This window comes from Parastagonospora nodorum (assembly GCF_000146915.1).
Source record: "Parastagonospora nodorum SN15 chromosome Unknown scaffold_3, whole genome shotgun sequence".
Taxonomy (NCBI): Eukaryota; Fungi; Ascomycota; class Dothideomycetes; order Pleosporales; family Phaeosphaeriaceae; genus Parastagonospora; species Parastagonospora nodorum.
The window spans coordinates 920,043-932,313 of record NW_001884551.1 but is presented as its reverse complement, the minus strand read 5'-3'; the positions used below and the strand labels follow the sequence as shown (position 1 = coordinate 932,313).

Here is a 12,271-nt window from a genome sequence, read left to right as displayed (position 1 = left end):
GGCGTGGTCTGAGACTTGACTTTTGACTTTGCGGGAGTTGACGAGCACACATGATTTAATGAGCACATGATGAGTAATGCATCTTCTGGAAACTCTGCACTTGAAATCTGAAGCATGTATTAACGACTATTGATGAAAGGTAGTAAGCAATGGAAATCGTGTATAACAACAGGGCATAAAACGTATAATTGGACACGCAATGATTCCTCTTACTCTTCAGCTCTCCTCGCTTCCCCTACCATCGAACCGCCTGTGGACACGTGGAAATTCTTGGCTCGGGATATCGCAGGTATGCCCTCGACGCCCTCCTGCTTACCCAAAGTACACCGGTCACTTCCAGCCGCTGGGCCCTGCCGTTGAAGCTCGAGAAGAACGTCCGACACCGCTTTAGCGGACAGTTGATCGGTAGCCGGGTTCGATCGGACAGAAGGTTTGCTTTGCAGGATTTGAGTTTCCTGTGCTGCTCGTAATGCATCATCACCCGACTGGTCCGCGCGGTTCTGCCCCCTCCAATGTGGCGTACAGCCTCCCGCACGTCGTTGGGATGGAGTAGGTGATTCACTAACATGGTTGAGTGGCTCGAGACACATGGCTGATAGACCGTTGGCAAGGCCAGTCATGGGACTGTGTTGTGGACGCTCGCGATCTCCTCGAAGATCATGCCGTGCTGTGGAGGAAACACTCCGGCGATTCCTTATCTGTTTCTGTGAGATGACGGGCGAGACGTCAAGTTCGGCTTCCGGGCTTTCTTTGGACATTGATAGACTTTGCCGTAGTCGATCTAGCGTCTCGCATAATATCGTACATTGCTTGCAAGCGGGTAGAATTTGCTCACGGAGCGCGCCACGGGCTGTACCTGGTGGAAAAGACCCAGATATCATGTAGACATGCTTGACTTCCCTAGTGTTGCTACCACATACTGATTTGTATTGGGAGCTAGGCGTAAGATTGATCCGTGTTGCTGTAGTGGGGATGTGATCCTGTTGCCAACGCTGGATCTTTTCGTCGGTGGTCATCGATCGTCTAAAGTTGGAGAACAAAGAGGGACCTTCGAAAGGCTCGAAGTCGACAGATTTATCTTGTTTCAGTTCTGCAGGCATGGTAGAAGACCTTGCGATGGGTCTTAGTATTGACTGAGGTGTGGAAGCGGAAATCCCCGGAGCACGCAGAAGTGGCGGCTCGTCTTCAGTGATCTGTGTGCGCCCCGACTGTCTCCGGGCTGGAATAGAGTTGACGTTGGATCTTCCCCTTTGGATAATCTCGAGCATTTCATCACCTTTGGGGGCAGTAGTCAAATTCTCATAACTCTTTGCAGTAATGAGGATATCGTCCTCGATGCGTACTCCACCAACCGGCAGATAACGGTTCAATACTTCGAGGTTGATGTACTTGGAGTGGACTGGCGATGGAAGATAGAAATGCTGAAGCGCGTAAACCGAGAAGTAGCTACGATCATGTGAGTAAGAAACACGACTCTGGGATACGTGGCTTTGTACTTACATTCCGGGTTCAACAGTGACTATCATTCCTTCCTCCAGATGACTGCTCTGTGGATCTACTGGAGCATGACATGTCTTTGGATCATAGACTGGCGAATGGAAGTTCATGGGATACAACGAGGGTGACTGGAGTGGGTTAGCTGGGAGCACGACTTTCGCAAGGCGTTGTCGCATACCTGCTCAAGAACCTGTTTTCCTCTCCGGACACTCATAAGCTCGGCCTGGCCCACATCATGCACTTCCAGACCTATATGATGACCAAGTCCGTGAGGAAAGAAGGCTCTGCTTGTACCTGCTTTGTATATCTCTTCCTTGGTACCGTTGTGCAATATGCCGAGCGCCAGTAGACCATCGATCGCGATCTGATGCGCCAGGATATGGAGATCAAGGTACCTCACACCTGGTGCCAGACGCTTGATGCACAATTCTTGCATTCGCTCGACAAGCCTGTAAATATTCGCTGCCTCTTTGCTCGGCCACTTGGATGACAGCGGGAACGTGCGAGTGATATCGCTGGCATAGAGCTCATACTCACATCCGGCATCCAGACACATAAGCTGACGTTTTCCGAAGTCCTCATCGTTGGCATCGTAATGTAGAGTCCCTGCGTTTGGCCCCGAAGCAGCGATGGGGTCATATGCTTGTTGTTTCGCTTGATGCGACACGCAAACATCGAGAAAGAGCCCCTCGACCTGAGCCTCGTTTGTGAACTTCAAGATGTTGCTCAAAACCTCCCTGTGCGCTTTTGAACTAATGTCGTTGGCTTTTCGGATGAGTTTGATCTCGTGCTCGTCCTTGATCATTCGCGCAACGTTCATCGCTGGCTGAAGGGACACAGAATCAATAGGCGCATGGTGGTTACCGATCGGAGACTTCGCTGGGTCGTGCAACGTATAAAGCTTGCCTCTGTTGCAGCTGTGGTGGTACCAGTCGATGATGTAGTCCGAGACTTCATCGGAATAGTAGACTTCATCAACATCGTACTTTACCAGGGCTTCGGCAAGTGTTGGCCCTCTACCATACCAAATTACTCGTCTTTCATCGATCCTCGGAATGAAAAGCGAAAGTGTGTCGTGCTGAATATCGTACGTCAGATGACAGTCTGCCTCGTTGCAACTTGTTTCAATCATCAGTATCTCATTCGTCTTATCAGCTAGACTCAAACACACCCAGAGAGATAGTAGAAGTATCGCAATTGCCTGAATGGTGCAGGCATGTCGCTGTCCTCGTTGTTTCTCGCTTGCTGACCGGACAGATAGATCAAGCCCTCCTCAATGCCGAGCTTCTCTTGCACGCGTCTTGCATGTTGTTTTGCTGTAATGTTGTCAACCATTCTGTCCGTCCGAGATAAACGAGCCACGTACCTGGATATTTCTCGAGTGGTGTCTCAGCCTCGAAGTGTAACCAATATCCCTTCGCCTCCCACTTCAACCGCTCCGCAAGGCTTGTCGCGTCGAGTACTTCCATCCTGACGCTCTCACCCTGCCTCCAAAGACACTTGAGAAAGGTCTTGAGTGTTATCGCAAAACGCGATGCGGTGGACCTGTTTAAGCGTTGTCTACCTAAGCGGCGCGACAGCTCACCGGTTGAGCCACCGTCCCCGTGCTCGCGCTAGGGTCGTCGCCGGTCAACAACAAGACGCCGCAAATCTAGCGACCTGATGCCACTAATCTTGGCCCCAGATTGTTTGCTTTGCTGACGCTTTTACGCCCCAGACCCAATTGATGATATCTAAAGTGGTTCGTAGGATTGCGGCGAGGTACATAGTTTGACGCTTTTCCAGGCATCCACCACCTGCAGTCGAGGATTTTGCCAGCCCCGCGTTTGTAACCTCCAAGACATGCAGCTTACTCGTGCAACCATTCCGGCTCTTGATATGCAGTCTTCATCCTGATCGTCTATCTGCATTATACCGATGGCTTTCTATTGGCAACAAGAGGCGACCTGGGGGCCATGTGTGATCGCGCGTCTGTGCCACGAGGCACGCCGGAGGCCGGAGGCCCAGCCATGCAAGGCTCGCGTGTCCTGATTGGTCACACCTAGGCCATACCCAGGATGTTCACCGGTGAACCAGAGTCCACACTAGTTTCGCACCACGTAGTGCAGATTTCCGTCCAGGACGTTTAACGTCACGTGTGTTCACCGTCTTTATTGTGCTCCCAACTTGTCGAACTTCCAACTTGGACGCTGGGGCGGATAACGTCATCATGAGTAACAACCCGTCCTCTGCCTACTGGATCGATACTGAAGACTGGCATACTGCCGGTGAACCATTCCGCATCGTCGAGCATCTGCCCGCAGACCACCTGCCGTCTGGAGTCACGGTAGCTGAGCGTAGGGCTGCTGTAGTAGGCACACCATCGCATCCCTTGAATGTTCTGCGCCAGACACTTTGCCACGAGCCTCGCGGACATGGTGATATGTACGGCGGGTTCATAACACCTCCAGATGATGCTGACGCTCAATTCGGTGTGCTATTCTGGCACAAGGATGGCTTTTCTACAGCATGCGGTCACGGTACTATTGCGCTTGGGTATTGGGCTGTCAGCAAGGGCATTGTCGAGATGCCGAGGGGGAAGGGGGAGGTTGATGTAATCATTGACGTACCTTCAGGTCGCGTCAAAGCAAGTGTCGTAGTGGAGGATGGAAAGCCTGTTCATGCCGATTTTGTGAATGTCCAAAGCCACGTTTTGACTGGCAAGATACCACTTGCTATTCCATTCTACGAAGACGGCCTATTTGTGCAGTTCAGCTACGCCGGTGCTTGCTACGGCTTCGTGGATGCGAAAGAGCTTGGTCTGTCGGTTACACCGAATAATGTCAAAGAGTTTGTGAGATTGGGTCGAGACATCAAGGCACTGGTGCGAAGTGGAGCAACAGGACTGATCACTCCCTACGAATTATACGGCATTGTATTCTTCGAAAATCAAGATGAGGTGCCGATTGGTACGGAGGATTTGACAATACGAGAACGTAATACTACTGTGTTTGCGGATGGCCAAGTCGACCGCTCACCTTGTGGATCTGGAACCTCTGCGAGACTCGCGATACATTACACTGATGAGAAAATAAGCGTCCAACATGGGAAGTTGTTGAATAGTTCAATCATCGGGACACAGTTTGAGGGAGACATCGTGTCTGGAGAACAAAGTTCTGTGGGTGGCTATCCGACCTGTATTCCGCGAGTGAGAGGAAAGGCAAACCTCGTCGGTAGAATGTCCTTTTATATCGACCCAGCAGATCCCGTCTATCCAGGGTTTCTCTTGTAATGAAGTAACGCCGTAGTGGTAACCAGTAGCTATCAGTGAACTCCATTCGCACTTAGCTACTCCATCGAGGTCATCACAGTAACTTCACAGTCAAGTTCAACAAGCCAACTCCAAGCACCTCAACCGCACATGACCTCAATACAATCGTTTGTCCTACTTCAAGACTGTACCAGTTGGTACAAAGCTCAACGTAAAACACACTGGACCATCGCGAGTCCAGTGTCAAACTAGACAGGTCTCATTGCTGAGCCCTGCCGTTTGGTGCATGCCAGTCGCCTGGACATGCGGGGTTGACTACCAGAGACCCGTTCTTGTCAATCTCTCTGAATAGCCTGTGCGACGATGCAAGATGTTGAACCCGGCCCGCTGAGCGGAACCAGAGATCGGGTTGATCAGCCAGGCCCGTAGCTTGACGGTATCCTGTGCGACCTGTGCGCGATGCGAGACCGTAGAAGCTGGTTGCCCTGATTCTTCTTCGTAGTCAAGATTGCTCAGAAGCTGCGGACTTGCGCTCTTCTTTTGACTGCACAATGATCCTTTGACCTCAAGAAGCTGCTATTCGCTGATTCTTCTTAAGGGTCAAAGGACTCTTGATCTCATGAAGCTGCATTTTCGCTGATTCTTCTCAGAGATCAAAGACCCCAAGAAGCTGCTACTTGCTGATTCTTCATGCGACCAAACAGCCGCTGGAGTTTCTGGCTTGCCAAAACTGCTCCAAACGACCTGTGAACACATCTGTTTGCGCAGACATACTCACGGTAACCGTACCCATGATACAACTCTTAGGGGACAGTGGGCATAGCTTAGCCGAAGCTAATATGCCAGAGTCGTGCACGAGACTTGAACTTCTCGTGGCAGGTTGAAAGCCTGCGACCGACCTAAGGAGAAAGAAGAGGGAGAGGCGGCGACGACAGAGGGATTATATAGCGGAGGGCGGGCTCGCTTAGCTAGCTCCAAGGTACGTGCGCATGGCTAGGCAGCAGGATGATCCGTGCGCTCCTTTCAGGTCCCCCAAAGTGAAAGAGCCACGGTCACGTGTGCAAGTACTGGAAGCTTCCAAGGTTCCACGTATGTCACTCGCTAGCCTATCAAGCAGGGAACCATGACAAGTCAGCGCTTTCGGCTAATAGCCATGATCTAAGGCGCAAACTGTCAGTGAAGACCTGCACGAGGATGCTAGCCTGCGCGCGCCGCAGACGCAATATCCCTTGGCAGTCCCGCTAACATACACATTACCTACCTCTTTGATTCACTTGACATCGCTTCAATACACGCAAAAAACTCTCCCAACTCGAGCTGCACATCAAGATGCCCGATTGCACGCATCTCAGTCGAAGCGACCTGGAGAAGCGCCTCCGCGAGTCAACGGTCGCCAACAACAGCATGCGCTCCCACATCCAGCACCTCGAGCATCAGCGCATCAATGGCGGCGCCGGTGACGAATACGCTATTGTTCCTGCGCAGGACAACATCCAGGGTATGCGTCGTCAAGTCGAAAACCTGCAAGGCCGGCTCGCTCATAGCACCATGGAGTGCAATGCTCTTCTGCATCTGGCCAAAGGAGCTCTCGATCAGCGCGATGAACTGCTCAAGATGTACAACGAGAGTTCTGCCGGCCTACCTAGTCTGCAGCAATACAACGCCCCGGGATCAAACACCATCAATAACATCATCGTCAACCAGGTCAAGGCCTCTTCCCGTCCTCCAGTAGTCGAGACTGATGACGACTCTGACGACACTGACGATGGCATCGAGGACTGTGCCGTCATCCCGGCACCGCTTTATCGCACTCAATGCAAGCGCAAAGAGGGGGCGTGCCAACTACATCGATGCAAATTCTTCCACAACTCTCAACTCGGTAAGTATGGGGACATCCGTGACTCGCTGCCGAAGAACCCAATGGAGGTGAAGATGCTTGAAATCCAAGGCTGATAACCTCCCCTGGAGGTACACATGGAGATTAGGGAGGTCATGGAGTGTTAGATACCTCCACACTAGAGCATAATGGGGACGATCCATGACTGAAAGTTCATTGAGGATATACAGGATAGCGTCAGATCAATGGAAATGCATGAAACCAGGCTCAATTTCCACTCGCGAAAAACTCTCGCAGCTGCTGGTCCAGCCATTTCACATCTTCGGTGCTTTGTCCGGGACCTAGAGAACCACAATTAGCACCTCATTAATATACTTGAACAAGATGTACTCATACCTCCAGCCCAGTGACCCCAAATCGAAGGAAATACTCTCAACTCGCCAATCCCCTTTCGCATATTGTCAACCTCAATCTCCGAATCCTCCGGTGGGAAAGTACAGATCGGTCTTCGCCGGCATCACCAGAGCCTTGGCCCTTGATACCCTGCATCGCCTTCTTGAAATCTCCGCCATACGGTTCCTGAGCCGAGCAGTCGCCAGCTTGCCACGTATGCGCCATGACCAGCATATTCTCCGGATCTTTACTGAGCGCCCAAGTCTCCCAGAAATTGACCATGAAGTCCTCCAAGTCCGTGAATCCAAGGGCCTTTTCGTGCAGCTTCTCCCGATAAAAGGCTTGGCTAAAGCCCCAACCAGCATAGACGCGGCCGAGGGCTTTGAGTCCAGTTTCAGCGGGAGACCGGCTTAGAGGGGAACGCTGGGCAAAGGAGTTTGGGGCGAGAGAAGTGGGGTGACAGACGCCGGTGGAGGATGTGCCAATTGCAGCGTAGAGAGCGGATTTGACGCCCTCTAGGAAGACCTGATTATGCAGAGAAGTCTTCGCTGAGCCACAGCAAAGGAGCGATGAGGTCCATGAATTCTGGGTACTGGGTGGCCCATTGGTAGGTTTGACCGGCTCCCATGGACCAACCTAGAACAGCACGTGCATGCTTGACACCTAGATGCTTGGTGACAAGTTCGTACTGGGCTCGCACATTGTCATAGAAGAGAACGTTGGGGAATGGACGAAGGTCCGGCATATTTGATGGCGAGGAGGATTGTCCATTACCGAAGAGTGCGGGAATGATGATGTAGTACTTCTCGGGGTTCAGAGTCTTGTCTGACCCGGTGAGCCAGAGATTGTCGGAAATTGCTGTGGTTCGAAGTTAGCCAGCAGAATACATTTAAGGATAATATTATTACATCCAGAATACCACGTTGGGTATATGATAGCTGGCAATGACGGATCTCCGAGCGTTTTGTATGCGATAAAAGCATCTGGAATCTCTCCGCCCGAACTGAGGGAGAAGTTGCCGAGCTTGTAGGTCTGATAGTCGTCCGCCATGGTCAAATTAGCACTTTTGTGAATATCGGTTGGGTATGCTGGTGACGTTGTTATTAGCGGTGAGACGTAGTAGTCACTCGCGTCGTTGATTCTGCCTGAGCAGTGGGCGAGCACAGGACCTAAATTCCCAAACAATTTGACAGAAACTAAGTGGACCACAAGAGGGATTATTTGGTACTCTTCTTGATTCACATTGAAAGGCGAAACGACATCATCGCTGCCCAGATACTATATCCCTGCTCGACCTTATCTGACGGCGTGGTGAGTTCTCAGTTGGCGGGGTAGCTTCAGACTGCCGCGGGGTAGATGACGCTGCCAGTGGAAGCATCTCGAGACAGGTCATCCCTGAGCCCACACGATCAAGATGGTCTCAAAGTATAAAGCTAGTAAGAACAATTGCTCTAAAAACGTGTATAGTCCCCTTCTTCTTGATGTGTATAAGTGCAGAGCGCCGGCACAAGAATCTGCGTCATGCCGTGGCCACCCTGCACTTTCCTAATACACGGAATTAAATCCGCTATCTGCCATGGCGGCACTGGAATATTTCACGCCAGTCGGCAATTGACGATTGTACCATTACACCGTAGTCATCGACAAGTAATACTGACAAAGCATCCACTGGGGTGAGTAGTCTGCTGGCCTTCTTCAAGTCTGCTGTAAGACTTTTCCTGTCCATTCGCTCTTCCTACTCATAAGCAAATCGCATTACCGCTCCAAGATGGCATCAGGCAAGACGGATGCTGAGAAGGAGATCAAGCGTAACCCGCACGGCGATTTCAAAGCTGTCGAGGCTTCTCGTCCACCGTTTGAAAAGAACGACTTCCACTTTACTCAAACTCCCAAACCAGAGTGGAAAGCTGGATCTGGCGCCAACGACCCATCATGTCTTGAGAAGGAACATCGTCAAATCAACCCCTATGCTGAAGGAAGAGCAGTTGTACAGAACTACAAGCTGCTCATCTCTGCCATTGTCCCGCGTCCTGTTGGGTTCGTGTCAACCATCAGCGCAGACGGCAAGAGCACAAACCTGGCTCCGTTCAGCTACTTCAACCTCATGAACCACGACCCTCCGATCTTCGTGTTGGGGTTCGCGGGTGGTATGGACAAGGCGAAAGATACGTTGAAAAATCTTGTCGACACAAAAGAGTGTACAATCAACATCATCACCGAGGAGTACATTGAGGCGGCCAATTACACCTCGATCAACGCTCCCCATAGCGTCTCGGAATGGTCACTCAGCGGCCTTCACGGTGCAAAGAGCTCCTTGGTCAAGCCGGATCGAGTCAAAGAGGCGGTATTCAGTCTCGAAGGAAAGCTGGTCAGCACCCATGAGTGGACATCGAAGAGCCCTGCTACGCCAGACAAGAGGACGGGTGTCACAGTCTTCGTGGAGGGTGTCAATTTTTGGGTTAGAGAAGATGCTATCGATGAGCAGGGCGTATTGATTGACCCAGCCGTAAGTCGTGTCCGTTGCCAAACATGAAAATGCATAACTAATGGGAAACCAGGTCATGAAGCCTATTTCGAGGCTGGGTGGCATCACGTATGGCCGCACTACCCAGGCGTTCGAGCTACCCCGACCTGATTATGATGAGGTGACCAAGGATCCAGAGGTCGCGAAACTGGCAAAAGCCAGGGGCCCAGGACAGGAAGAGTAGCATGTCTCGCCTCCTCATTGCGATGTAAAAATGCTGTCTGACTTTCCGAAGCTCGCGACAGAGACTGTAGACAAAACAGCGTGAGAAGCATTTTACAGCCATGTGCGATGATTACTGTCGATTACTGTGTCCATGAATCGTTGATAAGACCAAAGCTATCCCATGTCGTGTAAATGCTCTGTATTGTTTGTGGCTCTGTGCATGCCGCGGTCATGCTCGGTTAATACGCGAGCAGCTTTTATACTGACATCCCATGCCAGCGCCTGCCGTGACCGTATGATCTCCGCGTTCATCTTGATTAGAAGCGCAAAGAGACCTGCAGGTGGGCAGGCTGTTCATGCCCAGGGTCTGACCGGCAGTAGCGCGACATCGAGGATGTGAGCGAGCGATTGGAGCGATGGTGCAATGCACCCGGCGAATCGGAGGCGTCTCGTTACTCCTTCCATAGGTAGGTATCCCGTGGTCGCAAACATGCATTGTATTGTCGACGGGGAGTCACTGCCATCTCCCGGAATAGCATTGGGGCATCGACTTGCTCGCACCAGAATTCAAGAATGCGCCCGCGCTTCCACCGCAAAGCTGGACGTGTATCCCCCATCAAGTCAACACTTGCGCACCTCGCGCCGGGCCATGATGCCCATTCGCTCTCCCGCCCGTTCCGCCATACTCATTTCTTCCTAGCATCATGCGCCAGGACACGCCAGCGACCCGTGGAGACGCCATGCTTGTCATTGCTGCCCCACCAAACAAACCCCAACCCTCGGCTCTTACAGACCCTGAGAAAGACGACAACAACGCTGGCCACGTCGAAGAATACGAATTCGAAAATGACATCTCGTCGCTAGCGCTGTGTTCCGTGCCGTTTCCGTTTACTGTGGGATTTACAATGGATAGTCTGGCTGCGCGGAGGTTCTCGACGAGCACTGAGGAGCGCGTTGGGCTGCTCGGCGCGGCGAAAACGCAGCAGCATTATGGCGGTGTTGAAGAAACGGAGAGCTTACTGAGAGGCGAGGGGGTGGTAGAAGAGGTAAAGACGACGGCGGGAATAGAGGCAAGACTGCTTGCGAAGTACTCGCTGCCGCTGATGGCGACGTACCTCCTTCAGTACAGCTTCACGCTCATCACGCTCTTTGCGGTAGGGCATATTGGAACAGATGAATTGGGTGCGGTCAGCTTGGCGAGTATGACTGCCAATATCACGGGACTCGCCGTGTACGAGGGCCTGGCTACCAGCTTGGACACTTTGTGTGCACAGGCGTATGGATCTGGCAAGAAAGAGATGGTTGGACTGCATCTACAGCGCATGGTTCTGTTCATGTTGCTCGTCACTGTACCAATTGGGGCAATTTGGCTATCATCGGGCTGGATCCTCGCGGCTCTGGTACCGGAGAAGGAGCTGGCCCATCTTGCTGGCCGTTACCTGTCCATCTTGCTTGCAGGAGCTCCCGGATACGCCATCTTCGAAGCTGGAAAACGCTTCACGCAAGCTCAAGGACTTTTCAACGCCAGCCTGTTCGTCCTTCTCATTGCCACGCCGATCAATGTCGTCCTGAACTATCTGTTCGTCTTCGTGTTACAATGGGACCTTGAGGGTGCTGCACTTGCAACTGTTTTGTCTCACAACTTGCTGCCCATTCTCCTCTGGATTTACGTCTATTTCGTCAACCCGCGCTCGCTAGAATGCTGGGCTGGCTTCACGCGTGACGCCTTCCGGCATTGGGGACCAATGGCTAAACTTGCAATTCCTGGTATTATCATGGTTGAGACCGAATGGCTTGTAAGTCACCCTTTCCTACTTCTTGTCTCTTCATCTGCTAACCTGTCTCCAAGGCCTTCGACGTCCTTACCTTTTCCACCAGCTACATAAGCACCGCACACCTCGCCGCCCAGTCTATCGTCATGAGTCTCGCCGTCGCCATCTACCATGTCCCCTTCTCCGTGGGCGTCGCTGTGAGCACGCGTTTAGGCAACCTCATCGGCGCCGGCTCATTATCTTCCGCTCGAATCGCGACGCGCACTTACCTGCTCACCTTCTTGATCATCGGCGTCATCGACTTCACCTTCCTGACCGCCGCCCGAAACGTGCTCCCAAAAGCCTTCAGCACCGATCCAGAAGTCATCTCCATCGTCTCGACCGTGCTGCCTTTACTCGCAGTATTCCAATTCTGCGACTCCACAACGGCGCTCGCGAATGCCATTCTGCGCGGGCTGGGGCTGCAGGCTATCGGTGGCTGGGCAAATTTGTTCGTGTATTATGTTATTGCGGTGCCGCTTGCGCTGTTTTTGTGTTTCAAGCAGGATATGAAGTTGGTGGGGCTGTGGGCTGGGTGTGCGGTTGGGAGCAGTTGTATTACACTCAGTGAGGGGGTGTATATGTATTTGTACGATTGGAAGAGGGCGATTGATGATGCAAGGGAGCGGGAAGAGTAGAAAACCGGTGGGAAGGCGTGCAGGGAGCATGCTTTTGAGGGGACGATATAGGGGTATTCGTACTGATAGATGTGGCCTGTGGAAGAGTTCGCGCTGAATGCCATCAATCACGATTTTGTCTGTCAATCTGCGGTTCTATTCTGAATACTACTTCCA

General features: G+C 52.0%; 6 protein-coding genes across 6 annotated transcripts; 4 read left to right on the top strand and 2 right to left on the bottom strand.

Annotated features, from left to right (window-relative positions):
- Nucleotides 1–209: 209 nt before the first annotated feature.
- SNOG_02267 (hypothetical protein) lies at nucleotides 210–2,966 on the bottom strand (the record flags this gene model as incomplete). The annotated part of the gene is made up of 5 exons (XM_001792829.1): nucleotides 210–1,446; nucleotides 1,501–1,547; nucleotides 1,676–2,513; nucleotides 2,669–2,813; nucleotides 2,864–2,966. 5 exons carry the CDS (start codon nucleotides 2,964–2,966, stop codon nucleotides 210–212), a joined length of 2,370 nt encoding a protein of 789 aa, XP_001792881.1.
- A 740-nt stretch (nucleotides 2,967–3,706) lies between these two features.
- SNOG_02266 (hypothetical protein) lies at nucleotides 3,707–4,768 on the top strand (the record flags this gene model as incomplete). Its single annotated transcript, XM_001792828.1, has 1 exon — nucleotides 3,707–4,768. The coding sequence occupies one exon, from the start codon at nucleotides 3,707–3,709 to the stop codon at nucleotides 4,766–4,768; it is 1,062 nt and encodes a 353-aa protein (XP_001792880.1).
- Nucleotides 4,769–6,076: 1,308 nt separating this feature from the next.
- Nucleotides 6,077–6,700, top strand: SNOG_02265 (hypothetical protein; the record flags this gene model as incomplete). Its single annotated transcript, XM_001792827.1, has 1 exon — nucleotides 6,077–6,700. One exon carries the CDS (start codon nucleotides 6,077–6,079, stop codon nucleotides 6,698–6,700), a length of 624 nt encoding a protein of 207 aa, XP_001792879.1.
- Nucleotides 6,701–7,506: 806 nt separating this feature from the next.
- Nucleotides 7,507–8,027, bottom strand: SNOG_02264 (hypothetical protein; the record flags this gene model as incomplete). Its single annotated transcript, XM_001792826.1, has 2 exons — nucleotides 7,507–7,835; nucleotides 7,886–8,027. The coding sequence occupies 2 exons, from the start codon at nucleotides 8,025–8,027 to the stop codon at nucleotides 7,507–7,509; spliced, it is 471 nt and encodes a 156-aa protein (XP_001792878.1).
- A 718-nt stretch (nucleotides 8,028–8,745) lies between these two features.
- SNOG_02263 (hypothetical protein) lies at nucleotides 8,746–9,785 on the top strand (the record flags this gene model as incomplete). The annotated part of the gene is made up of 2 exons (XM_001792825.1): nucleotides 8,746–9,483; nucleotides 9,536–9,785. The coding sequence occupies 2 exons, from the start codon at nucleotides 8,746–8,748 to the stop codon at nucleotides 9,683–9,685; spliced, it is 888 nt and encodes a 295-aa protein (XP_001792877.1). The 3' UTR covers nucleotides 9,686–9,785.
- A 585-nt stretch (nucleotides 9,786–10,370) lies between these two features.
- On the top strand, nucleotides 10,371–12,115 carry SNOG_02262 (hypothetical protein; the record flags this gene model as incomplete). Its single annotated transcript, XM_001792824.1, has 2 exons — nucleotides 10,371–11,462; nucleotides 11,516–12,115. 2 exons carry the CDS (start codon nucleotides 10,371–10,373, stop codon nucleotides 12,113–12,115), a joined length of 1,692 nt encoding a protein of 563 aa, XP_001792876.1.
- Between the last annotated feature and the right edge of the window lie 156 nt (nucleotides 12,116–12,271).